Here is a 24,542-nt window from a genome sequence, read left to right on the forward strand (position 1 = left end):
AAACATAATTTTTTAAGTTAATTAATCTTGAATTGTGAGTTTTAACTTAATGATGCAATTTAAACCAAATAATTGTTTCACAATATGCAAGAAAAAAAAATTGCCGTCACCTCATTAAAGAGCACAAATTAGTTAAAATAACATATTAATTTAATTTAGAATACTTTAAATCCTTGTTTCAAATTACATTAACAAAATTTCTGATCTAATAATTTTATTAACTTTTACAATGAATTCTGATAAAAAAAGAAAAAAGATTTCTTTTGAGCAAAACGTTATATTCAAACTTTGCAAACTGTCAGCTGCATTAAAATAAACATTTAATGTAATAACACGCAAGAGTCAGATCAATGTAACATAAATACGTATGAATGTAACGCACTTCCTTCTCAAGACACAAAAACGCCGCTAAGCATTCTGGGAAATAGTTCCTATCTTTTTCTTCTTTGAGTTTTTTAAAGTGCTAACCTAAAAGCTCTCGTTTATTCAACTATTAGAGTTTTAACTAAATTAATAAAAAGTTAACACAACTTACTGCTGTCATATGCACTAAAACTCACTAAATTTATTTGACTTAAAAAGTGCAAGATAGTCGACACAACATGCAGCTCAAGTGTTTTACAGTGTACCTTCATCTTTGTTGGAGGTTTGTGTCTGTCACTTCTAATTAGAGCGCTCCTTCCCCCTCTCTTTTCAAAATGTTTTTACATTTACATTTGAAGTGGTTATGAACATAAATAAACTCTTTATTTTCCAGAGCTGCTTTGTAAGGGACCAAACAAACAGAAACAGAAGGTGTTCAAAATGAGAAAAATGTAAAGTTAATAATGTCAAAAGTCGTTAACAAATGATCAAACTCCAAAATAAAATAAATCAAATAATAAATAACACGAATTTTGATCCAATTTGACTGAACTCATAGTAAACCCATCCATCCATCCATCCATATTCTAACTCCCTCGTCCCTTGTGGGGTCAGGAGGAGCTGCTGCCTCTCCAGCAAACGTTTCGGGCGAGAGACGGGGTCACCTGGACAGGTCGCCAGTCCATCGCAGGACACACAACCATTCACACACACCTCAGAGCAGTGACGTGCGGTGAGGTTCATTGCTGGTGAGGCACTGACTTATGACTTAGACACCACATATTATTGGACGTACGGAAATTTCGCTGGAGGGCAAAAAGACGAATCATTTACATGTCATCCATAGCCGCGTTAACTCAGTGAAACTTAGAAATGTAGATATTGATTTCGTGCTATGATCCACAGCAAAGTGATCTGTATTCGCCAAGCTACGCAGACTCGTTGCCATAGCAACTGACAACAATGCCACTTCATGTTTTAGGATTTAACACCAAAAAACATTCAAGAATTTTGCACACAGGACATTAAGTCGGTTGTTGTAGTATGTTTTAGGCTTAATGTTTAATAAATAAATAATTACTGTGGTAGATTAGCTACCGCTTCTACTTTACTGAATTATTTAGACATACAAACTACCCCAAAAAACGCACATTTCATTAAAAAAAAACATCTTAATGCTGTCTTACCTTTATCTATCAATGAAATCCATGCACCGCTAATTCTGCACAAAAATATCCGTTCATCCAAAGCCAAGTCTATCCTCGGCATGTCTTTTCTACTCCGTTTAAGAATCATCAAACTGTCTCGAAGCAAAACTTTCAGCTCTGGTGTTGGTCTTCCTTTAGTTATTGTCTCCTGCTTCAATTGAAAATCCACTTTAGAAAACTGTTCAAGTGTAGGAATGTAGTCTTTCATGTTGATGTTGGAAGAGATGAGAAAACAAATATGTCGCTGTACTTTACTTATTTACTGTGTGGCTAGCTCCATGGCTAGCTCACTGTGTCTTACTCTGCAGTTGTGGAGTCACAATATCTGGGATCATGAGCGCCCCCTGCCATGAGGCAAGAGAACTGCCTGCCTCCCCTGGAGTCTGATTTCTGCCGTTTCTGATCGCTCCTCCGCACACAAAACACGATACACACACAGTTGGTGACAAAAAAAAACAAACACTGTACATTATATACACAAGCTAAATTATGGAAAATCAGTCCATATATTAAATGTTTTTTAGCCATTTTATTACCGGCGTACAGACAGGACGAACATGCTCTCATAGAATGGCAGCCAGTGCAGTTAGCGAGAGGTTGCGCAATCCCAGGTGAGGCTCAGCTTCCTGCTGCCTCACCTGCCTCCTCTGACCGCACGTCACTGCCTCAGAGTAAACCTGCGGACAAAAAACAAAGGATGCATAAATAGGGCTGCAGTAACCTAAACCTGCCACATGGGGGAGCCACAACACAACACAGGGACAAAAAGAAAACAAAATGACCTGAAGCAGAATATGAAGAAAATAAATCAAAGTGTCGGTTAGCAGAAATAATATTGTTATGTTCCTGGTTTCCTCCTCCAGCTGGTCTGAGTTTATGAAAAAATAACAAATATAAATAAACCAGACAAAGTTTTCACCCATTAGAAAATATGTCTAAATAAACAACTTGAACTTAATTTATGCATAATATTAATGTAAATGATGAAAAAGTAAATCCTGTTTGTGGTGGGAGAATCCAGCACAAACTTTTCTCTGGAGTCACTTTACCTTTGAGTAAAAGTATGCAGAAGTAGCGACATTTTTTACTTGATTACAGTCTTTATGGTTCTCTGTTGGAGATGAACGTTTGCAGAATGTTTTTAAATAAAACTGAATTTCTTCCTGGCTTTTCATGCTTCCTCCTGAAGGTTTCTCTGATCATGTCTCCTTTGAATAAACGTGTAGAATAAAGTTTTCTGTTTTTATTCTTACTTTTGCCTTGGTACTCTTTAATGTTTTTAATAAAAGTCAGTTGGACGTTTCCCCAGTTAAACTGTACGAAGATTAGAGTTCAGTTAAAACATGTTTAAAAATGTGTTGTTAATTATTATTATTATTATTATTATTATTATTATTATTATTATTATTACACTTCAGGAAATTTGATCATTACAATTTGATCAAAGGAAAAAAGAAAACTGACAGGAAATTTTATTAAACTGAAGAAATATTTGCAAATTGTTTTATGTTTCTGTTTGTGCCTTTCTGAAGAGAATAATAATTTGATAGTATATTTAAAAATTATGTTATTTAAACTAAAAGTTAGTTTATTTAAATGCTGGTGACAGTTTATTTGAAGGGTGTGAATAAGACTGACATAACAACCTGTCATTAACCACCGCGGCCTTGAAAGTCTTGGATCCGTTGGTCAAACCGGTTTTATGAACCAGCTCATAAAAACTAAACCACCAAGTAAATCTGTTACATAATAACATGCTCTGTTTTCCCTCATAAATACTTCATCACTTTTATTTTCTAGGTCTTGAAGAGGTTAGAACACACACACACACACACACACACACACACACACACACACACACACACACACACACACACACACACACACACACAGCCTGCAGACAGATTTACTGCTAAAAAAAAAGAAAGTAAAGTAGAACAAATAAAAGACGGGGAAACATTAATTACCAACACCAGTAACTCATTTTTAATGCCTTTAAAGAAAGTTATTAATTTCCTTTTAAAACTTAAGGTCCTTATTTTACTACAAATCCAGATATTTATCTGCTTGGGACACGTTAAAATCTCACCTTAAACTGTGGACCAAATACTCCAGAGGCGACATTTCTGTGGTTTTAATCATATCCGTCATCTAAAAATAAAAGTTTAATAAGCATGTTTCTGAAAGTCTTGAGGTTTTACAGATAAAAAATAACTTTGGCTTCAGTAGAAGTTCAACACAAAGTGAAGCAGCAGGAAAATTGCTGAATCTTCTTCGGTTGTTTGTTATTTTTCTCCAGGAAGAAAAGAGGATTAATATCTTCACCTTCACAAAATCACAATCCAGCCTTGACCTTTGACCTTCTACCGACATGTTTGGGACTGACGCCCAGTTTGTGTTTGGTGAGAGACGTAATTTTACTTAGTTCCTGTCTTTTGAACTGCTTTGTCATAAAGTCACAAATACTTAAAGGGGCAGTATCATGTAGAATCTACTTTTTTATATACATCACATAAAGTTTTTCCCTCATCAAAAACAAACCTGCTTTGATTCTTTTAAGCATGTTTGAGAAATCCTTCAATCTCCATGGCAACCGTTTAGCTGGGTGGACCCGCCTTCGAGGCGCAGCTCCTCCCCTCTCAGCTCCTTCAGACTAGCCAGCAGCAATTAGCAAACAGCTGCTGAGCTATTATAGGAGCTGCTGCTCAGTGTAATGCTAGCAACACATTTTTAAAGGGTCAATAGAGGAGCCATGTTGGGACGACTTCCTGGAGGCGAAGCTTCAGAAAGAGCAGGAGCTTCTTAAAGAGACAGAGGCCCAATTTCAAGATGTTAAATCACATATTTCAGTTGTGTAAGTGAAGGAACAGTCATGTGATTATACTATAAAGAGCTATAAAGTGGCAGTGTGTGCTTGTTAAAGATGAAAATCATTGTCAGGTTTATTAGAATATTATTCTAAATTAAAGTGACAGACTGAAACACAGGCATCGATCTCAGTAAAATGTTTTATGCACAAGAATTAAGTCTTTTGTGAGAAACTAACTTCTGTTTATGTTTTGCAGCAGCAGAAATCTGCTCTGGCCTTCATTTTAACTCAAGCGCTTTCCACACAAAGTCTTATAGGAAATAAAGACATAATAACACCATTAGTTCAACACAGTCACAGCTGGTCATGGCTGAGCAGTCGAGGTAAAATGATGTGATATGTCAGAAGGAGCTTCACATTTCCAGAGCTTGTTGTGTGAAATAATTTCTGCCTCCAGGTCTTGGCGGCTTTCAGTAAACATTGTGAGATCCAGAGTCCAGTTCACGCTGCCTCAGGTAGAAGTCCGGTCTGTTTGAGAACAGCGTTGACAGCAGGAATGAGATGGCTGCTGTAGCCCAGCAGTCTGCCCTCATATATCAGCTGCTTCTCCTTGTGTTTGGGCGGTCCTCGAGGTCTGCAGACAGAAAGCACAGACGTCAGAGACAGACGTCAGTCTGCAGGACAGTTCTGTTATAGGAATACTTTTCCAAAGGGTTTTGATTAAATTATTTGTCAACTTTTTAAAAAAACACAAGCTTTTGATTTGCCCAAGAGATCAAATTAAAAAACACTTCACTGTTCCCAAACGACCTTCCTGGTGAACCTGAAGTTCAAAGTTCAGAGGCCTCGGCTTACTTTATGTGGTACATCCGGGCTAACTTCCTGTCAACCCAGATGCAGGATTTCTGTGGCTGTAGGACTCCATGGACAGACGTGGCAAACACCGCTCTGGGGTTGACGATGATCTTGGCGTTGTGCTGCCTTCTCCTGGGGATGAAGGGTTCTCTGTAGAGGTGAGCCAGGATGTTGACCCCCGATACGTTCTGCCACTGGTCCACTGCAGGCAGAGCGTTGGGCTTCGGAGGCGGCAACTCAAACTCCATGGGGATCCAGTTATTCTCGAAGGTGTAACACCTGTCAGCGCCGTACTTCTTTTTCAGCAGCGGCAGCAACTCCATCCAGCTGCAGAGAAAACGATCGAAATCAGTAAAAACACATTCAAAACTTGGTGAGCACACTGCAAAAACACAACCTGAGCAAATAGCTTCTGCTGCAAATATCTTAGTACACTGGAAATAAGACAAAACTGACTTACAGCAAGATATGGGAGCTTGTTTTAAACAAATAATTTAAAACAAGGCAGATTATATCGTTTACGTGAAAAAACAGATTGAAATTGGGCGCCTATCTCTTTAAGAAGCTCCTGCTCTTTCTGAAGCTCCTCCTCCAGGAAGTCATCCCAACATGGCTTCTCTATTAACCCTTTAACAACATTTTTACCAGCGTTGTTCTAAGAAGTAGCTCCTACATTGAGTTCAGTGGGTCCACCAGGTGTTTGCTAATCGCAGCTGGCTAGTCGGAAGGAGCTAGCAGCTTATTTTAAGTCAATAATTCTTTAATATTGATGAAAAGTTTTAGTTCCACTGGCAGATTATTTCACTTACAACATTCTAAAAATGTCTTACTATAACTAAATTTATCAGTCAATCAAATTAAGAGTTTTTAAAATAAATAGAAAGGAATTACTGACTTAGAACAAGCTGCTGTTTCTTGGTGAAAAGTTGCTACTAAGTTAGTTTTGTCTCTTTTCAAGTGAACTAAGACATTTGCACTAAAATTCCTTGGTAAGATTTTGTGTTTTTGCAGTGCAGCACAAAGGAAAACTATTGCATCATTAAAATATTTCAGGGAAACCAGAAGATGCTGCATAAGATGATGCTTAAGGTGTCCTGTTTGCCTTTCAGGACATTTATTGGAGGAAAAACTTTACTGATAAAGTCGTTTTAATGTGAAACAGAAGCTCTACCTGCCGACCGTCTGCGGCAGGATGAGCTCGTCCGGGTCGTGCAGCGCCACGTATCTGGACCGGTACATGAATCTGTACAGGCAGTCGTTGAGCGCCGGGATCTGACCGAAGTAGTGGATGTCACCAGGACTTTGCTGAGGAGAAGCTTTTCGAGAAACATTCAGGTACTTGGACAGCGACCAAGGAATCACCTCCACTAGACCTGGAGAGACACAGGCAGGTTTAAGTTCACACTCACTACCATAGCAACAGTTTTCTAACTTTAAAGGAATAAAAAAACAATTTAAACCTAAAAAGCACCAAACATGTTTGTTCTGGAACATCCACAGGCTTTAAAAATATGAGAACTGCTGTCAGCAGCTGCGTTTTCATCACAAATGTTTGCAAAACCAACATGTTGGAATTACTGTGTTTATGTTAAATAAGAACTGCAACTAAAATCACACATATTGAGTCATTAAAAGAACATGTAAAAAGGCTGACATAAAAGCATTTTTGTTTGTTCAGAAGGTCTAGTCAAAGCCCAAGCTTAAAACCAACAGAGAATCTGTGCCAAGATATTAGAGCAGATGTTTCCAAATCCTCTGATTTATGTTGAAAAGGTGATTAATTTAGTAACTTTCTTTGTTAGTAGTTTATTAAAGTGTTAACTCACATTCTCATTAATATTAATGAGCTGTTTATGCGGACAGACGTGGACATTAACGTCCGGACTGAACCTTTTTCTGAGTAGTGGTCCAGAACTCGCTGGACGTCGGCGCTGCAGTTGGTCTTGTAGACGACGACTCTGTTGACTCCCAGAAACTGAAGCATCTCCAGACTCTGCACCAGCTGCAACACAAAGCCAGTTTACTGCCACAAACATCACCTGACACAAGCTGCAGGTTCAGCTTTCAAACATGTACAGGAAGATACAAGATAAATAAAAAGGATCCGTTTAAAATCAGCTGTAAAGGGAGAGAAAACGTATTTCTTTGCATCATTTCATCCCATTAAACTCTTGTTCGTTTGTATTTGCTATTTTTTAACGAACGTGACGTTACCTGCAGGACGTTGGTGAAGTCGTACATGGCGGAGAAGCAGCAGGTGAAGTTGTAAGGAAAGGTCGTCTGTTCGATTTGATTTCCAACCTCCAGAAACTCAAGATTATCAATTTCTGATTTGAAACAACAAAAAACACGTTTTAGAAACCATAAGTTGTTTTTACACCGAGTTCTCTCTTTTTTACAAGCCATTTATAGCAAAGTGTCACCGCCGGGCTCCCGTACTCGCTCTGTCTGCAGCTGTAACTATGAATGGACACAGCTAAACTGGTGTCTATAATAAATTAACGTTGGACATGAAAATGCCCCCAAAGGGAAAATGTTTGACTGGTTCAGTTTTCTTTTTTTCTAAATAAATGTGGATGAAGAATCACCAAAGTCTTATTTTTTTAGAATATGTAACACATCTTCAAACTGAACTATCACCTATGTAATCTAAAAGTAAAGCTCCTTCATTAAAAGAAAACATTTGATTAGTTTAAAAACGATGAAACTTTGGAACTAATTTTCCTCCTGACACACAGAAGTTGCAGAAAATTTCTCTGTTTAAATCCATGGAGGGAAGAAAAGGTCTGGTGGAAGAGAAAAGTCTGACTGGTGCAACTTTAAACTATTCTGAACCTAAATTTGATTATAAACAGTAAATACATATTTTAACTCTCACTGACAATCCCAGTCAGAAAAAATAAATACATTTTGGATAAGAAAACTGTTTAAAACAAACTGAGTGGATTATTTTATGTTAATGTTTATTTCACTCTGTGTTTAATCTGAATAAATTGCGCAAAGACGAATTAACTCATTGCATTTTTAACTGAACATTAACAATATATTTATCGTTATAATAAAATACTTTCCCAGTGTTTATCATAAAGTCTTCCATGTTTTTATTTAACCAAACTGACATTTCTACCTTCGTCCTTGGTGGCAGCCGAGGTGACGGCGACGTAAGCAGGCGTCTCGCATCCTGAGGGGACGGGACACAAGATGTCCGCCGTGCCGAAGCGGAAGCGGAAGTGGTCCCTGTGGATCCGGACGGCGGCGCTGGAGACGTGCAGCTGGTGGCGGCAGTGGAGGTGGCAGTGGAGCTTCACTCTCTCACTGCGCTGCATTATGGCAATAATCCGAACCTGCCGCACAAAATGTCACATCCAGCCACTCCGTCACGTTGTTAGAATATGCAACTGGGATTGAAACTTAAAGAATATGGAGAGGTTTTCTTTTTAAATGTTCTAAAAATAAATGTTTCTCATTTTCCAAATGGTTTGCAAAGGGTTGAAATGGGAGGCAGAGAAACGACACTAACATGATTTTACTCAAGTAAAATTAAAAGTAACCGTCCAAGAAATTAGTCAAGAGTAAAAAAGAATAAGGTAAAAATGCTTAAAAATATTTTTAAATGACACAAAAAGTCATGTGGAAATTTTGGTATTTTAAATATCAAAATGAAAATGCTTTCTATAAATAAACATTTAGATTATCACATAAAGTATTTGGTAAAAAGGTTTACTGAAGTACTGAGTAACTGATCAAATTATCAATCATTAAATATTTATAAATTACATCATCAAATGGACCAAAAAGGTTAAGTAGAAATTTAGTTAATTTAAGGGCTAAAATTACAATGTAGTCCTAAATCATATAAATAATTAATATAAACATCAATAAAAAAAATAAAATCAGGCAAAATAAATCAGTTTCTTCCAATAAAAATGAATTAAACTTGAACAGAAACTCCAGGTGTGTCTCTGTCTGGTGACTTTCTGGTTAAAACGTTTTTGTTTTTCACTCATTGGGAAGAAAATCCAGAAATTTTACTGAAGTTTAGAGAAAAAAGTCAAAATACTCCCAAAAGTACTTTCCGCCCAAAATGTTACTCAAGTAATTGTAACTGAGTAAATGTAACTAGTTACTACCAATTCTGGGAACTGGAGACTATTTTAATTTATCACAAACTAAAATCTTAAAAAGTTAATATTTGTCAATTAAATGTGTCTAAAAGGCTCATGGAAGTTAAACCTGTTTTAGAGATTCAGTGGAACTGAATGAAGTGTAAGAACAGAACTACTGAACATGAATTAGGTTTTATAATGGTTGCTATAGATTTCATTTTTTAAAAATAATTTTTAAAAAAGGAATTAATCCTCTCTGCTGATATTTACAGAAACAAACCTGAACTTGTGGCAGAAATACAAACTACCTGCTTTCATATTAAATTTAGTTTTTTCACATATAAGCTTAATAAAATAAACTGAAGTGAAGGTTGCAGTTGTTCTCTTCTAAAGTTGCCGGTTGCTGCTGTTTCTTTTCAGTGGCGGTGAAAATGAAAGCTGACCTCCTTCCTTTTGGTGCGATGCTCCAGGTAAGCGGATGTGAGGAGAGTCCTGGAGCCGTTTATCCTCAGCAGCTGGGCTGTTTGTCCTCTGATAACTAAAGAGAGAAAGAAAAGAAAAGATAACATCAGATTTAACCAGCAGTATGGCGAGCAGCAGCATCAATCAGCAGCCATTTTGGTCCACATGTGGCACAGTCAAAGCACAGAGCCGTCATTTTCAGCCCCAGACTTTCCTAGAGGTTTAATTATTGAATGTTTCATAATGTCTATCTGCTTAGCATGTCAGATTTAAAAGCTGCTGTGAATAATAAGATGTGGAAACTGGATCACTGTGGACAATGACGTCAGCATCAGAGCGTTTCCTCTGGGTGTCCAGCAGACCGTTAGGATCTGTCGTAAAGCCCCAGACTGCAGCAGCTCACCTGTCATTCCTGCAGTCGTGATGTAAGGCTCCGTCGGCCGGGCTGAAGTTTGAAACTCTGGAGGATTGACGGCCTGGAAGGTCAGGTCTGACCTGCAGAGCGACACACAGCGGCGTGACGCGGGCAGGCTGCCCGCCAACCAGCTAATAAATAACATGCAAATTCATCCCTTACAAAGAGCTGCGACACAGTTATAACAGCTGCCTGTTACTGGAAAAGCAGAAGATAAAAGAAAAAGTATCCAAAGCTGATAACATAACAGTGAAAATCCAGCTTGAGTTTAAATACGACACTAATTTAATCCAGTGAAGTTTTAAACATTTATTGGATTTTTTAAAATAAATATATCTGATCAGAAAAGGAGATGATGAAGACAGAGCTGCTCAGTTAAGCTTTTAGAGCACAAATTATGATACATGTGAAACACACACACACACACACACACACACACACACACACACACACACACACACACGCACACACACACACACACACACACACACACACACACACATGTTTGTGTTGCTATCTTTGTGGGGACTTTCCATTGACTTCCATTCATTTCTACAGCCTAAACCTGACCTTTACCCTTTTCCTAACCCTACCCATCACATACCTAACCCTACCCATCACATACCTAACCCTACCCATCACATACCTAACCCTAACCATCACATACCTAACCCTAACCATCACATACCTAACCCTAACCATCACATACCTAACCCTAACCAACCAAAACTCAATTCATACCTTAGCCCTAAATCTGACCCCTGACCCAAAAACAGGGTTTCCCCTCGTGGGGACCAGGCCCGGTCCCCCGAGGAGCGATTGGTCCCCACAACGTAGTACATGTCAGGAAAATCGTCCCCACAAGGTATTACAAACAAACGCACCTACACACACACACACACACACCTTCACACGCTTGTCGTACTCTGCTGTTGCAGCACTGATGTAATGTAATGTAATATCTTCTCTGTTCCTGGTTAAGGAGGAATTATTCCTGTTCAGTAGGAACTGTCAAGATCCGCGTTTCTGTGTGTTTATTTTTGAGTTTTTTCCTGTGTAGTCCTGTTCCTGTGAGTCTCAGTCCTGTCCTCCCCGTTGATTGCTCCCCAGGTGTGTCTCATTCCCCTGATTACCCCGTGTGTATTTAAACCCACCTGTTGTCTGTGTTCCTCGTCGGGTCCTTGTCTATGTTTAAGTTTTGTCCAACGTTCTAAGTTTGTCCTGCCACACTCTCCAGTGGAACTGCATTAGTCCTGGATTGTGTTAGCTCTCGCTTTCAGTCCTGTGTGTGTCAGTTGCTACCGGCATCTAGCTGTGTGCTTGCCTCTCGCTGTGCTGCCTGTCTTGGACTGTTTTTTGAGCCTTATCTTATCATTAAACCATCATTAACTTCATACCTGGTCTCTGCGTTCATCTCCTCACCACCAACAACCCCATTTCATGACAGGAACTCATTACATTTACTCAACTGCTTTTAATAAAAACTACTTCTTTAGTTAAAACATTTTTACTTTTAAGTGTATTTTTACTGCACTGTGAAACACAACATAAAAGTAATTTTATTATGACTTTGTAATTTTTCAAGTAATTTTATTAAGTATTTTTACTCGATTAGTATTTAAAACTTTTTTCGGCTTTTTGCCAAATACTTTTTGTCAACTCTGCCTCCAACTCCAACCCTTTGTGTTGGTCTGAAAATGTGCTAAAGATTTATTTTTGTTTAAAACTGAAAACCTCTCCACACTCTGTTTCAGCCATATGCTGTATATTTTAGCAGTGAAGTTATGAAAAGTGGCTGAATGTGATATTCCTGACGCTCTGCCTCCCAGTGTGTGAATCAGCACTGACTCAGATTTTTATGGGAAAATTTGATGAAACTTTAAAAACATTTTTCTCATAAATCTGGTTTCCAACATTCAAATGGCCAAATCTGTTTGATTTCTTTTTTCATTTCCAGGTTTGTAGTGCAAAAGTACATTTTAAATAAGACAAAAATAACAAAAAAAGTAATTATTCAGTAAGACATAAGAGCTTGTTTTAAGTCAGTAATTTGTTAATATTAATGAAAACATTCTGGCAGATTATTTCACTTAAAACATGACATTTTCCCACATTATTAATAAAATAATCCGCCACCCGAACTATGTGTAAATTTTCTAAAATGAAACTTTTTAGCTGCTCTGAAATGGTTTCATGAGTGCTAACATGTTATTTTTTATTAATTTGACGTCATCAGAATTCAAATAATGAACCATCCTGGGGGATTTTTCTTCCTGGTTTTGTTGAGACCAGCCACAAATATTCCCATTTCTAATAAATATTATTTAAAAGGAGCATCATTAGACGCTCCATACCGTTTATAGGTTACGCTTTGACAGAAACGAGGGGAAAAGAAAAGTTTCCTCTCCAGCAGTGAGTCCAGTAAAAGTTATCTTCATAGGTTCAGCTTGGTGCTGCAGGTTGCTGCAGCTTGGTGCTGCAGGTTGCTGCAGCTTGGTGCTGCAGGTTGCTGCAGCTTGGTGCTGCAGGTTGCTGCAGCTTGGTGCTGCAGGTTGCTGCAGCTTGGTGCTGCAGGTTGCTGCAGCTTGGTGCTGCAGGTTGCTGCAGCTTGGTGCTGCAGGTTGGACTCACCTGTAGGTGAAGAGCAGCAGCGTGAGCGAGAGGCCGGAAACGACCAGGCTGAACATGAGGGAGCGCAGCTCCTGGAGAGCGCAGCGCTGCGCGGCGCTGCTCATAGCGGCAGTGATCGGTGACAGCTCTGCTGCAGACTGACATGAAGCTCTGCCTTTGCTCCGATACAACCTGCTTCGGCAGTCTGTCAGGAGTTGCATCGCACTGCCTGAACTGAGTGGGATTTTCACAGGAAGTGATGAGGCAGCTGATGCCAGCTCAGCAGAAACTTTAGCAGCTGTCAGTTAAGAAACCAGGACAAAATCACTGACGGACAACCTGTCCATCTTAAAAAGTTAATGTTTAAAAAGTTCAACATTTTGTCTCTTATTTCTGATAAAACTATGAAATGGATTTATCACATGTGAAGGAAATATGCCAACCTGTATTTCCTGTAATTTTGATAATTGTGGTTTACAGACAATTAAAACCCAATTCAGAGTAGAAGCATAACGGCCGAAGGGAAAGCTTTCAGAATAATTACGATTATTTACATAACCAGAGAAATATTAAATACTATTAAATCTGTAGATTTTAAAGCTGCAGTTTGTAACTTTTATTTTAAAAACTCTGTTTTAAAACATTCACCAAGTTGTGGCAGTTTATGAGGCAGATAATCTGAGAAAGCATCGATCCTCCCTGAGCTAATACTGCAGTCTGAAGAAATGCCACAAAAACAACCAGGAGGCGGGGCTTAGCGCTAACAATCACCTCATGTGCTGGCTGTTAAATGTGCTAATGGTGGAGAAAAAACTTATCCACCGTCATCAGGGGCTAGGCTAACTAGCCTTAGCATTCACAACAAGCTATGCTAGCTGCAGGGTGGCACAGAGCAGAACGGAGAAAAAGTTAGGGATAAGCAGCGCCACACAAAGAGTGATTGACAGCACCACGCCTCGCCTCTTGGCTCCGATTGGTTGTTTAGCGCTGTTAGCGCTGGGATAAAGCAGCAGATCGACGTTTTCGCTGATCATCTGACAAACAGTCACAACATGGTGAAGTTACTTACTGCAGCTTTAATGTTTGTCACTTTCAGAGCAGAAGTTAAAATCCTTCCTGGTTTATTAGCAGGAACTGGAAAAACTAAATCAGGACGATTTTGATGATATTTGACAAACTGAACTGTTTATTATTTCATAATTTATGACTGTATGATGAATTTATGGCCTAAAGCTCTGTGAACAGCCATGCTGCTGAAATAAACCCGTCTTGACTTCACATTCTTTGACTTTAACAAGAAAGACTTTTATTGCTGCCAACCTGGAGAAAGTTTTTTATCCTGATTTGAAAGAGATTTTATTAAAACTACTTTCTGGTTTGCTGATGGTCGAAGTTTGTGAAATTGATTTAAGATTGTAACGAAATTTCTTCCAGAAACGCTGAGATGAACTCAGCATGGACTCTGCTTGAAGGTGCCTTTACAAGACAACTGGTTACACTGGAGTTTATTTAGAGGCATCAGAGTACAGGGGGTTGAATACAGATGAATCCCATGTTTTTCTGATTCATATTTGTATAAATAAATAAAACTTTTAATTCAGTGAGCTGATTTTTTATCAGTTTGGTCACTTTTGCTGCATTTTGATGTTTTTATTTATTCAAAAATATTGATAAAATTGTTTGGAGAAACATTTTATTTGTGATGTGTCAGATTTAAAGATTGCTTCTCCTCCAGTTTGTTTAAATTTTAAGTTGATTTACATCATAAAATATCAGTCAACAATTATGACAGATGCAATAAGCATAACATTTAGTCAGATATGATCAAAATTATCAAGCAAATACACGTCAAAATGTAGATCAATGTTTAATTTCCTGCTAATTAAAAGTAACTGTAACCAGGTGGGAGAGAAGCCTTGATTTACGGTGATGGTTTGGGTTTTAGAGTGAATTTAATATAAACTTAATTTAATAAAAACTCAAACGTGTCCAGAGCTGCGTTTCGTTTGGTTCTGCTGAAAATGCTTCATCCTTTCAGGCCTTCAGGGGACGTGTGAAAATTCCTCAGATGTTTTTATTTTTCATGAAACAGGTTTGGATGCCTGTGGCCTTATAAACCTACACGGTGTTAAAAATGCGGCTGCATTAGGAATCCCACTGATGATTATCTCCTGTTTACTTGGCATGACTGAACTAGTCCAGCTGGTTTGGAGACGTGGAAAGACAAAGTGTCTCTTCACTTTGATGGAAATATGTCAGCATGAGTTGAGTTTGTATATTTAACAGTTGAGGAACAATGTGGTCTGACAGCAAAGCTCAGATTTCATTCACAGCTTTATGAGTGGAGAAAAATGATCACCACCACTGCATCAGGGCCGTCTGAAATACTAACAATGTAAACTTTAATGTCTGTAATTCTCGGAGGTTTGTCTTACTGACAAATTAAACACAATTTAGTAAGATCAGATTTGACAACAAAGTCTTTTTTACAGCATTTTTCATTTCAATATGAAGGAAATTTCACCAAAACAACTTCCTGTCTTGCTAAAAGAGAGATAACTTTTAACATCTTTCTAAAAACACTTAGTTCTCCAAGTATACTTTTATCACAGAAAGATTACAAACATTATTTATCAAATGTGAATACAGCATTAGAATATATATTTCCCATTAGCCACTACAATTTCAGGATAATGGTTATTTTTCAAGATGGCCGACAATAGTTGGCCATTCAAGCCAACTATTTTCATAAAATGTTTCCTATGTTCATAATTTGGATGAACTTTATGTCACATCATATGTTTTTTACTTCAGACAACTTTAAAGTAATAATATGTAGCAAAATCAGAAACAGAGGACTTTGCTGTTTGAGTCAGTCCAAATGGAGAGAGATGACACTCACACACAATCACATGAAGAAAATATGAAGCATATCAGAACAGAGAGCTGCATGCAAATCAGCAGCCAGACCAGCAGGGGAGTGTTTGTGAGCTTTAAGTTTTTCAGGAAGAAAAATGTAGTTGGCATGGAAACAAAAACAAAAACAATGAATAGATATCAGTGTGGAATAAAAATGATAGTTCACGCCGTCTGCAGGAGTCGAGTCTCCCTGAGAACAGCGTTGACAGCAGGAGTAAGGTCAGCGCTGTAGCTCAGCAGGCGGCCTTCATAAATCAGACTCTGTGGCTTCACACTGGTCTGTCCCCGAGGTCTGAGGAAACAGAAGGCAAAGGACAGAGAGAGGACATCTTTACTGTAAAGAAGCCAGGCTGTGGATGCTTATGCAATAATTCAAAAGGACTGTTTTCTGTTTTCACAGAAACTGGAAGTTGTTCGTGTCTGACGCTAAATGTTTCTGAGAACTTTGGCCCCTTAGTTCAGCATATTACTGTAAAAATCAGAAACTCAGGACTTTGCTGTTTGTGAGTCTCACACCAGTCGTCAACTGGAAGGAGATAAGATTAGAAACAAATCAGGCGTCTGAATGGTTAGCATTAGTATTTTTGTGTGTTTAGATATTTACCATTAGCATCGGCTAATCTTTTACTTCACTGTAATGCAGTGGTTTCCATTAAAAGTATTTTCACACCTCATGGTCCAGTAGACTCGGTTCTACCGGGACAAAACTTCATCATCTACTCCAGCTGCTGTGGTTCTTTCTCTCTGCTCTGAGTCAAACCAATCAAACCCTTTCAGCAACCTGTTCCCCTCCTGGCCTGTAGGGGCGCTGCACCAAGAACCACTGAAGACACTGAGCACAACTTCCTTCTTCACCAGATGGAAACAAAAATGGAGTGGCTTCAAATTTTAGAGGTTGTAGGATTTCTCTCTAGTCTTTTGTAAAAAGAAAAAAAACACACACGCTAGCGCTAGGCTAGGATGTTTTATGGTTATTTTTACCCAGAATGTCCTGCACTGTAGTCTGCTTCCTGCTTTTGGAGCAGTCTCTGGCCTGCTTGGCGTTCACATACGGATTCAAACCAGAGTTCACTTCAACTGAACCCAGACTGAGCTTTGTAGCCAGACCGGAGTTCGACTAGCATTCACACCTCACCAACCGAACCGGACTTTCCAGGTAAACGGACTGGAGTGGGATTAAAAAGGACTGAACAGGACTATTGTGAATGCAGCCTACAATTGGTTTAGGCCATATAAAGAAACATTTCTGTGGAACCTGAAGATAAAATACAACTTACTTTATGTGGTACATGCGGGCTATTTTTCTGTTCACCCAGACAGAGGATTTCTTCGCCTTCAGCACTCCATGGACAGACGTGGCAAACACCGCTCTGGGGTTGACGATGACCTTGAAGTTGCGACGTCTTAATCTGGGGACGATGGGTTCTCTGTAGAGGTGAGCAAGGATGTTCACACCCGATACTTTCTGCCACTGGTCCTGTGGAGGCAGAGCTTTGGGTTTCGGAGGAGGCAACGCAAACTCGGTGGGGATCCAGCTATTCTCAAAGAGGTAACACCTGTCAGCGCCGTACTTCTTCTCCAGCAGCGGCAGCAACTCCGTCCAGCTGCAGAGAAAATGACCAAAAACAGTAAGACACTTCAAACTGCATTAGTAAAGGTATTCATAGATTTTAGCTCATTGTTCTACTGACTTCCTTATAAAGTAGAAACTCTACCTGTTGACAGACTGTGGGAGGATGAGCTCATCAAGATCATGCAGCGCCACGTATCTGGACCTGTACATGGATCTGTACAGGCAGTCGTTGAGCGCCGGGATCTGACCGAAGTAGTGGATGTCACCAGGACTTTGACTTGGACGAGCTCTTCGAGAAACATTCAGATACTTTGACAGAGACCAAGGAATCACCTCCACTAGACCTGGAACATACAGGAAGGTCGGCTGGTTTCAGTTCTCATTTGCTGCTGTTATGATTTGTTGTGACGGTTTGGTGAGGTGAAAGCAGGACGCAGCCAGACCCAGGTAGAAGTGATGAATGATTTAATGATGATCCACAGAGACGGCACAGGGAAACAGACTGGTAACACGACGAGGATCCGACAAGAGACAAAGACAACAGTTGGACTTAAATACACAGGGAGGGTAATCAGTAGACTAGACACAGCTGGAATCAATCAACAGGGAGGACAGGACAGAGACTCACAGGGAAACAGGACTTTACACAGAAAATCTCAAGATAACTACACAGAAAAACACAGATCACAACAGCTGCCCTGTCAGAAAAAAACTTATTTCCTCAGACTTTTTTAAAGACTTCTTTAACCCAGTGAATTAGCATTGCTATGTTTCTTCTGGTATTTGTGAGTGTTGCTAACACAACAATGTCTATAGCTGAAATCCACAAATCAGGAAGGCATGAAAAAGACTTGCTGATGCCAGAGGAGAACTGGATCTAATCAAATCTGACCAAGGTTAAAAACAAAAGAAAAGTTCAACTCAATCAATGACGTAACACCTGGCGCCACAACCAGGTCCTCAAAAACCTTTCCACTCCTCTGGAAGAGAAGCAAACTTCTACAAATTCTCTGGTACCAAAAGACCACAAGTCTGCACAAACAACCTGTGTCCAGGAGGAGGCCGAAGTTACAAAACACAAAGGACGATCAGCTTTCAGCAGATTGTGACTGGGAAAGGCTTGTGGATGTTGACCAGTGGCTTGTATCACAGTCACAACTCTCAGACACTGTGGTCTTTGAAGAAAATCTTTCTCATTGAACTCATTGAGTCTCCTGGGGCTCAGTGGATGAAGCCAATGAACGTAAACACCTCAGATGTGCAGAGGCTCAATGTCAGAGGCAGAAAACTGAAGTCCGCTGAAGCAGAGGAGAGTTGGCGGCCAAAGTAAATGCCAAGCCATCAGAGTTTGGTCAGAGGCTGCTGAGAAAAGCAGAAAAGATTCCTGCTGGAGTGAAAAGTTGACTCATGGAGCTCTACAAGGATTGATCACCCTTTGCAGAGTCTTCCTCAGAAAAGGAAGACCCTGCAAAGTAAACGGCGAAACACCCAGCGACCCTGAGGAATACCACTGAAGACGCTCCTAGAAGTTAACTTTTCTGAAGAAGATGTTGTCAACTATCCATTGGTAGGTGAAACAATGACATAGTGAGGAGGTAATTCAGACTATTGATCCAGGTGTATTAGAGCAAGGATGCATTAAAAGTTGCAGCATAACGGCACTGCAGGGTGCAGACTTCTGGTATGTATCAACCGGTGGGGGATTGTGTGGTTCATGTCACGTTGTTATCAGCATAAGAGGCTCGTTGGGTTCAGCAGGTCCACCAGATAAACCTCCATCCATCCATTAGCCAACACGCTTATACCTACTGGGGTCGCCGGGGTGCTGGTGCCTATGTCCAGCAGTCCACAGGTGAGAGGTGGGGTCACCTGGACAGGTAGGGCAACACATAGACAGACAACAACCATCCATGCACTCACACCTAAGGAGAATTTAGAGAGGCTGATCAACCTTACAGTCATGTTTCTGGACTGTGGGAGGCAACAGTGCTGCCAAATGCACCACTGTGCAAACCCACAAAGACCAACCAAACCCAAGTTTCTTCATTTCAAAGTTAAGTTTTCTTGTGAATTGCAGTTTGGTAACTGGTCAGATGATGATGGGCTGTTTGTGAAGACAGGCACAGCCAGACCTGATCATATCACTCGCCTTTGTGTGAGTAGTAGTCCAGCACTCGTTGAACATCCGCGCTGCAGTTCGTCTTGTAGACAACGACTCTGTTCACTCCCAGTAACTGAAGCATCTCCAAGTTCTGCACCAGCTGCGACACAGTATAGATATTTACATTAAAACTATGAAAACATGAGCTCAGAAATGCAACAAAGTTGGTTTCGAAGCCAAAAGAATAATAAAATCAGTAAAACACAGCAGTAGAAGCCGAGGCGTCTCCTGCTGTGTTTTTAAATACAGATGATGTGACGTTACCTGCAGGACGTTGGTGAAGTTGTACATGGCAGAGAAGCAGCAGGTGAAGTTGTGAGGAAATGAATTGTTCAGAGCTTTTTGATTCTTAATCTCCAGAAACTCAAGCTCAGATTTTTCTAGTTTAGAGAAAAAGAAAAAGAGGAAGAACTTAAAACTTGTAACATCACATTTCCTGACTCACATGCATCAAAATCATTTCAAACAGAACAAGAAGAGGCATCCAGTAGTTAGGCTTTGTTTTTCCTGGGCTGATTCTGTTTAGGTTGTTTTCTCTGCTTCTGCTTCACTTCTGTGCTAAAATAACCAACGATTTCTAAAATGTTTGATTATATTAAACTACTGGCCAACCTCATGCAGTCTAGTGGAGTCGTTACCTTGGTCTTTGATTGGCGCTGGGGCGATGGCGACGTGCGTTGGCGCCTCACAGCCTGATGGGACGGGGCACAGGACGTCAGCCGTCCCGTAGGGGAAGCGGAAGTGATCCCTGTGGATCCTAATGGCAGCTTCAGAGACGAGCTGCTGGTCCTGGCAGCGCAGGAGGCACTGAAGGACGACTTTCTCACGTCGCAACTTTATCGCAATAACCCGAACCTGACACAGGAAGACATGTTTTCATTAGGGGGGGATTTTTATCAATGCAGTACTTAGATTCTAACCCCTTAGACATTTCAACCCAAATTCTCTGTTTGAGACAAAGCAGCTGAGAACAGATTTTACACACGACTGGACTTTATTTAGTCATCAGGCAACAAGTTGCACTCAGAGAAAAGGGGGCTGAATACGCCTGCATGCTGCATTTTCAGGTTTTTATTTGTAAAAACCATTTTGAATCGGGTTTAGTCTTTCTTTTTCACATTTGTACACCACTTTGTGTTGGTATTTCACATTAAACTCCAAAGACGTCCACTGTAGCAACATTTCTACTTTTTACCGGCTTACGGAAACAACCAGAACATAAATATGAACTTTTTATCCATATGTAGTTAAATCCACTAAATCCTGAGGAGAAGACCTTCATCATGGCTTTAAATTAAACTTAACTAATCATTCATCCTCACCGTTCACACAAATGAGCAGTTCTGACCAAAAAACTGGCAGTTTGAATGTCTATGTTTGTTTTTGGAGTGAATTCTCTTATTTCAGAACTTGGTAAATGTTTCTAAGGTTATTAATCCAAGATGAGTTTCTGTTCGCTGTGTAATGTGACACGGCAATAATCTGTCACATTCCTGGGGTGGGATCAGCGCCTCCGACGAGCTTCAGCTGCTGAACGCAGAATCAACACACTCAGAGGGTTTTCTCTGTCAAAGTGTGTGTGTGTGTGTGTGTGTGTGTGTGTGTGTGCGTGTGCGTGCGTGCGTGCGTGTGTGTGTGTGTGCGTGTGTGTGCGTGTGTGTGTGTGTGCATGTGTGTGTGCGTGTGCGTGTGCATGTGTGTGTGCGTGTGCGTGTGCATGTGTGTGTGTGTGCGTGTGTGTGGATGTGAACAAAGCAGCTACAGAAGAGTCGCAGTAGACTAAAACAACCACACTGAAACAGTTCGGAGGAGATGATCTAGAGCTTTTTGCTTGTGGTGTGACCTTGATGTGACCTTGATGTGACCTCGGTGTGACGCAGTGACCAGGTATGTGGGGCAAGCATGAACCCAATGGCTTCCTGTTGCCAGGTTTGCATTGCATTGTGGGATGTGGTAGAGTAAACTAACAAAGAAAAGGCGGCAAGTTTTTTCCATAAAGCTGAATTCTCCACACAACCATCATCTGAATCTGATGCAATATTCCCAGAACCGCACAGCATTCTGGGAGATGTAGGCAGAGGAAAAGCTTTAGCTGCTCTGCTAACATAGTTTAGTGGCATCAGCTCACTCGCTCTTTGGTTGCCTAGCAACAAGCTGCTGGGTAGGAAGCAGTTTCAAGTCACCCCCCCTCCCACCTCGGTTACCTAGCAACCAAAGTTACTAGCTGAACAACTTGTAAATGCAGCAATTTCAAATTCCACCACTGCGACTCATAACTGATTAAAATAAAAACTAAAAACAAAAAAATCAACGATTTGGAGTAAAAATTGGGCGTAAAACAGGAAAGGTCATGTCACTATTTCAGATATTTAAAACATAAAAACTAATCAATAATTAGTGATATCAACTGATATGAAACATAGAATGTAGTTATAAACCCTGCAATTAACTTGATAAAAAGTTTTAGTTGCGTCTACGCCTGGATGCAGCTTGAGAGAGCTGATCTCTCAAGCTGACTCTTTCGTGCTTCTCACATCGAAATATTTGCTTTTGTCAACTAGTTGGAGATTAAAGTGTCTCCATAAAATATCTGACCTCTTTCTTTGTTGTCCGATGCTCCAGATAAGCAGATATCAGCAGCGTTCTTGAACCTTTGACCCTTAACAGACGGGCCGGCTGTCCTTTAAGAACTGCAAAATGAAAACAAAACGTTAGCAGCAGCTGAAAAGCTCAGGTCTCTGAACCCAAACTCAGTAAAATGAGACAAATACTGATCTGAGTCTGAACGAGAGATGCACCGATCCGATATTAATATCCGTATCACTCGGTAAGTAAATATTGAAAAATATGTGTTCCTAATGCATAAGGGCAGATCTGTTTGGTGTAATTCTATGCTTAGTGCTCTCAGCTACACCTTGCTTTATTATTTATTTTATGTTATATTTAGAATTCTTAATTGAACTCTGAACCATTTGAAAACAGTTTGTTGAAGTTTGCATGTTTGACCAAATGTTTTTGCCACTTTTCTTTTCTGTTATTTATTTTCTGTTGGCTGTTCTGCTCCTAACCGCACCGACTGAACAGGTTAAAGTTGTTTTTACATGTTTGACCAAATCTGTGAAGCCGCTGGTAGATTTCAGTCAGTGTGCTGTATTGGCGCAGAGTTATCGGATAAATTTGTTATTCAGTACAGTTATGTCGGGTTAGGGGTTTTTTTTGTTTCAAAAAAAAGAAAAAAAAACGTCTTATGTCAATTCAGCTGTTTTTCTGTATCAGACCGGCTGGTGCTCAACCTCAGATATTAATATCGGTATCAGATGAGAAACAAGAGGATCGATGCATGTCCAGTTTGTGGATATCTATCATTTCCCGCCCTCAGCCTCGGAGCGGACAGAGCTTCAGGTAGCCGCCGTCTCACCTGTTCTACCTGCAGTTGGGCTCTGAGGCTCAGTTGGCGGCACTGATGGTTTCAGCTCAGAGGAAATCAGAACCTGGATCTGCGGCATCCCGTCGAACCTGCAGAGCAACAGAAACATGTTTCTGACACATGAACAATACGGACTTCAGACATTACCAGTTTGGAGCAATTTACTGGAAAACAGGAACGAACCAGGAAGTGACCTCGCTGGCACATTGTTACATAAAACTAACTTTAATTAGGTTAGGATTATTGAATTAACACAACATAAACCTCATTATTATTCACCTGTTTGATCTAAACTGTAAGTTTACCATTCTATAAACTGCAGCAGTCGCTGCAGATTCATTTGTTGACTTAAAAACCTGAACACAAGTCTGCTGCTGACAAAAGACTTTTAACCGCAAGGATTTAATCTGATCTACGGGAGCCCAGGTGAGCAAACAGAGCGAAACCGCCTGATGAGCCTCTAAACGTCCGTTTGCTTTTAGAAATGTGTTGTTCTGATGCAGATGGTTTTAATTTATCAGAACCTGGAATTAGTTTTAAGGTTAGAGTTTTCTTTGTGTTTGGGACATGATTTCAAATGTTTTATGCATCTATGTCATCATTATCTATGTCAGGAGTTTGGTTTTGGTTTTCATACAGGAACTGGAAACGTTCATCTTCACTTCCAGCAAAAACATGACAACAAGAACACTATAAAAGTGAAGGGAATTAATAATCCAGTCAAATCAGGTTTGATTTGACTGGATTATCCAGCTGTGAACAAATTCACAGTTGGATATTGTTTTGGACTTTGACTAGGCCATTCTAACACATTTATACAGGTTGTTTTAATCCATTCCATCGTATCCTTGGCTGTATTTTTAGGGTTAAAAGTTAAACTTTCAACCTGCATTTCAGCCAACAAGTTTTGTAAGAGGGAAATCTGGAGTCGACTCTCGGCTGACTGAGGAAAACGTAACAAACCCATTTGTAGCTGCAAGTTTCCACGTCACAAAGCCCTGAAGGTTTGGTTTGTCATCAGTCTTACAGAATGAAAGGCAGTAAAGCTGCCGGTGTCAAAGACAGATCATTTGACATATGAGTAAGTGTATAGTTAAAGCCCTGGGGACATTCATAGAATCAGTTTGGGTAGAAAAATAACTCAGTAACCTGCAGCTTGGCTCCAAACCCAAATACCACAGAGCTAATTAAACAGACCTGAGTAACTGATCAAATGCAGAAGATTTCTCTGCTAATGCTTGTTAGCACAGTGCTAACAAGCATTAGCACTGTGCTAACTGTGCTAACAAGCACAGTTAGCACTGTGCTTGTTAGCACTGTGCTAACAAGCATTAGCAATTCTGGCTGCCAATCAACATGGGAAGAGAAAAAGTTTACCTGATTTCTGTTGGTCTGATTATTACTTAACAGAAAACAATATGATAGGCGTCACTGAAGAAATGACAGAAACAGAAAGGATTATGTTTTCAACGAATTTACATGTGGATGAATTTACTAAGGATTGGAGAAAACTATTAGCATTTGCCTTTGAAAGTATCTATAAAGGCTCAGAAGGAATTAAGTTTAATAAAATGACAATGTTTCTTTTCTGCAATGTTGTCACTTTAAATTTTTGTCTTATTTTTACCCTTTTA

At 39.8% G+C, this 24,542-nt stretch overlaps 2 protein-coding genes and 1 long non-coding RNA gene across 3 annotated transcripts; all 3 read right to left on the reverse strand.

Moving 5' to 3' along the window:
• Window positions 1–4,482: 4,482 nt before the first annotated feature.
• Window positions 4,483–10,363, reverse strand: LOC106914281 (uncharacterized). Its single transcript, XM_014980972.2, has 8 exons — window positions 10,207–10,363; window positions 9,785–9,879; window positions 8,363–8,579; window positions 7,450–7,562; window positions 7,126–7,237; window positions 6,407–6,608; window positions 5,236–5,562; window positions 4,483–5,014 (listed from the first exon to the last, which is right to left on the reverse strand). The coding sequence occupies exons 1-8, from the start codon at window positions 10,361–10,363 to the stop codon at window positions 4,882–4,884; spliced, it is 1,356 nt and encodes a 451-aa protein (XP_014836458.2). The 3' UTR covers window positions 4,483–4,881.
• A 404-nt stretch (window positions 10,364–10,767) lies between these two features.
• On the reverse strand, window positions 10,768–11,011 carry LOC148155716 (uncharacterized). The gene is made up of 2 exons (XR_015765075.1): window positions 10,907–11,011; window positions 10,768–10,801 (listed from the first exon to the last, which is right to left on the reverse strand). It is a non-coding gene; the product is annotated as an uncharacterized LOC148155716 (long non-coding RNA).
• A 4,004-nt stretch (window positions 11,012–15,015) lies between these two features.
• Window positions 15,016–23,346, reverse strand: LOC106914282 (uncharacterized). Its single transcript, XM_014980974.2, has 9 exons — window positions 23,188–23,346; window positions 22,900–22,997; window positions 22,077–22,171; window positions 20,120–20,336; window positions 19,746–19,861; window positions 19,470–19,581; window positions 17,463–17,664; window positions 17,025–17,351; window positions 15,016–16,039 (listed from the first exon to the last, which is right to left on the reverse strand). Exons 1-9 carry the CDS (start codon window positions 23,214–23,216, stop codon window positions 15,910–15,912), a joined length of 1,326 nt encoding a protein of 441 aa, XP_014836460.2. The 5' UTR covers window positions 23,217–23,346; the 3' UTR covers window positions 15,016–15,909.
• Window positions 23,347–24,542: the final 1,196 nt, after the last annotated feature.

The sequence above is a fragment of the Poecilia mexicana genome, unplaced genomic scaffold, assembly GCF_051168715.1.
Source record: "Poecilia mexicana isolate PSO_F unplaced genomic scaffold, ASM5116871v1 scaffold_13, whole genome shotgun sequence".
Lineage (NCBI taxonomy): Eukaryota > Metazoa > Chordata > Actinopteri > Cyprinodontiformes > Poeciliidae > Poecilia > Poecilia mexicana.

Coding starts and splice junctions, on each gene's coding strand:
- LOC106914281 (XM_014980972.2), bottom strand. CDS start 10,363: ATGTTATTTATTAGCTGGTTGGCGGGCAGCCTGCCCGCGTCACGCCGC. Junction 5,563..6,406: donor CTGCCGCAGACGGTCGGCAG/GTAGAGCTTCTG, acceptor TTTTCTCTGCAG/CTGGATGGAGTTGCTGCCGC. Junction 5,015..5,235: donor GCCCGGATGTACCACATAAA/GTAAGCCGAGGC, acceptor TTCTGTCTGCAG/ACCTCGAGGACCGCCCAAAC.
- LOC106914282 (XM_014980974.2), bottom strand. CDS start 23,216: ATGGTAAACTTACAGTTTAGATCAAACAG. Junction 22,998..23,187: donor TTACAGTTTAGATCAAACAG/GTGAATAATAAT, acceptor GTTGCTCTGCAG/GTTCGACGGGATGCCGCAGA. Junction 22,172..22,899: donor CCCAACTGCAGGTAGAACAG/GTGAGACGGCGG, acceptor TTCATTTTGCAG/TTCTTAAAGGACAGCCGGCC.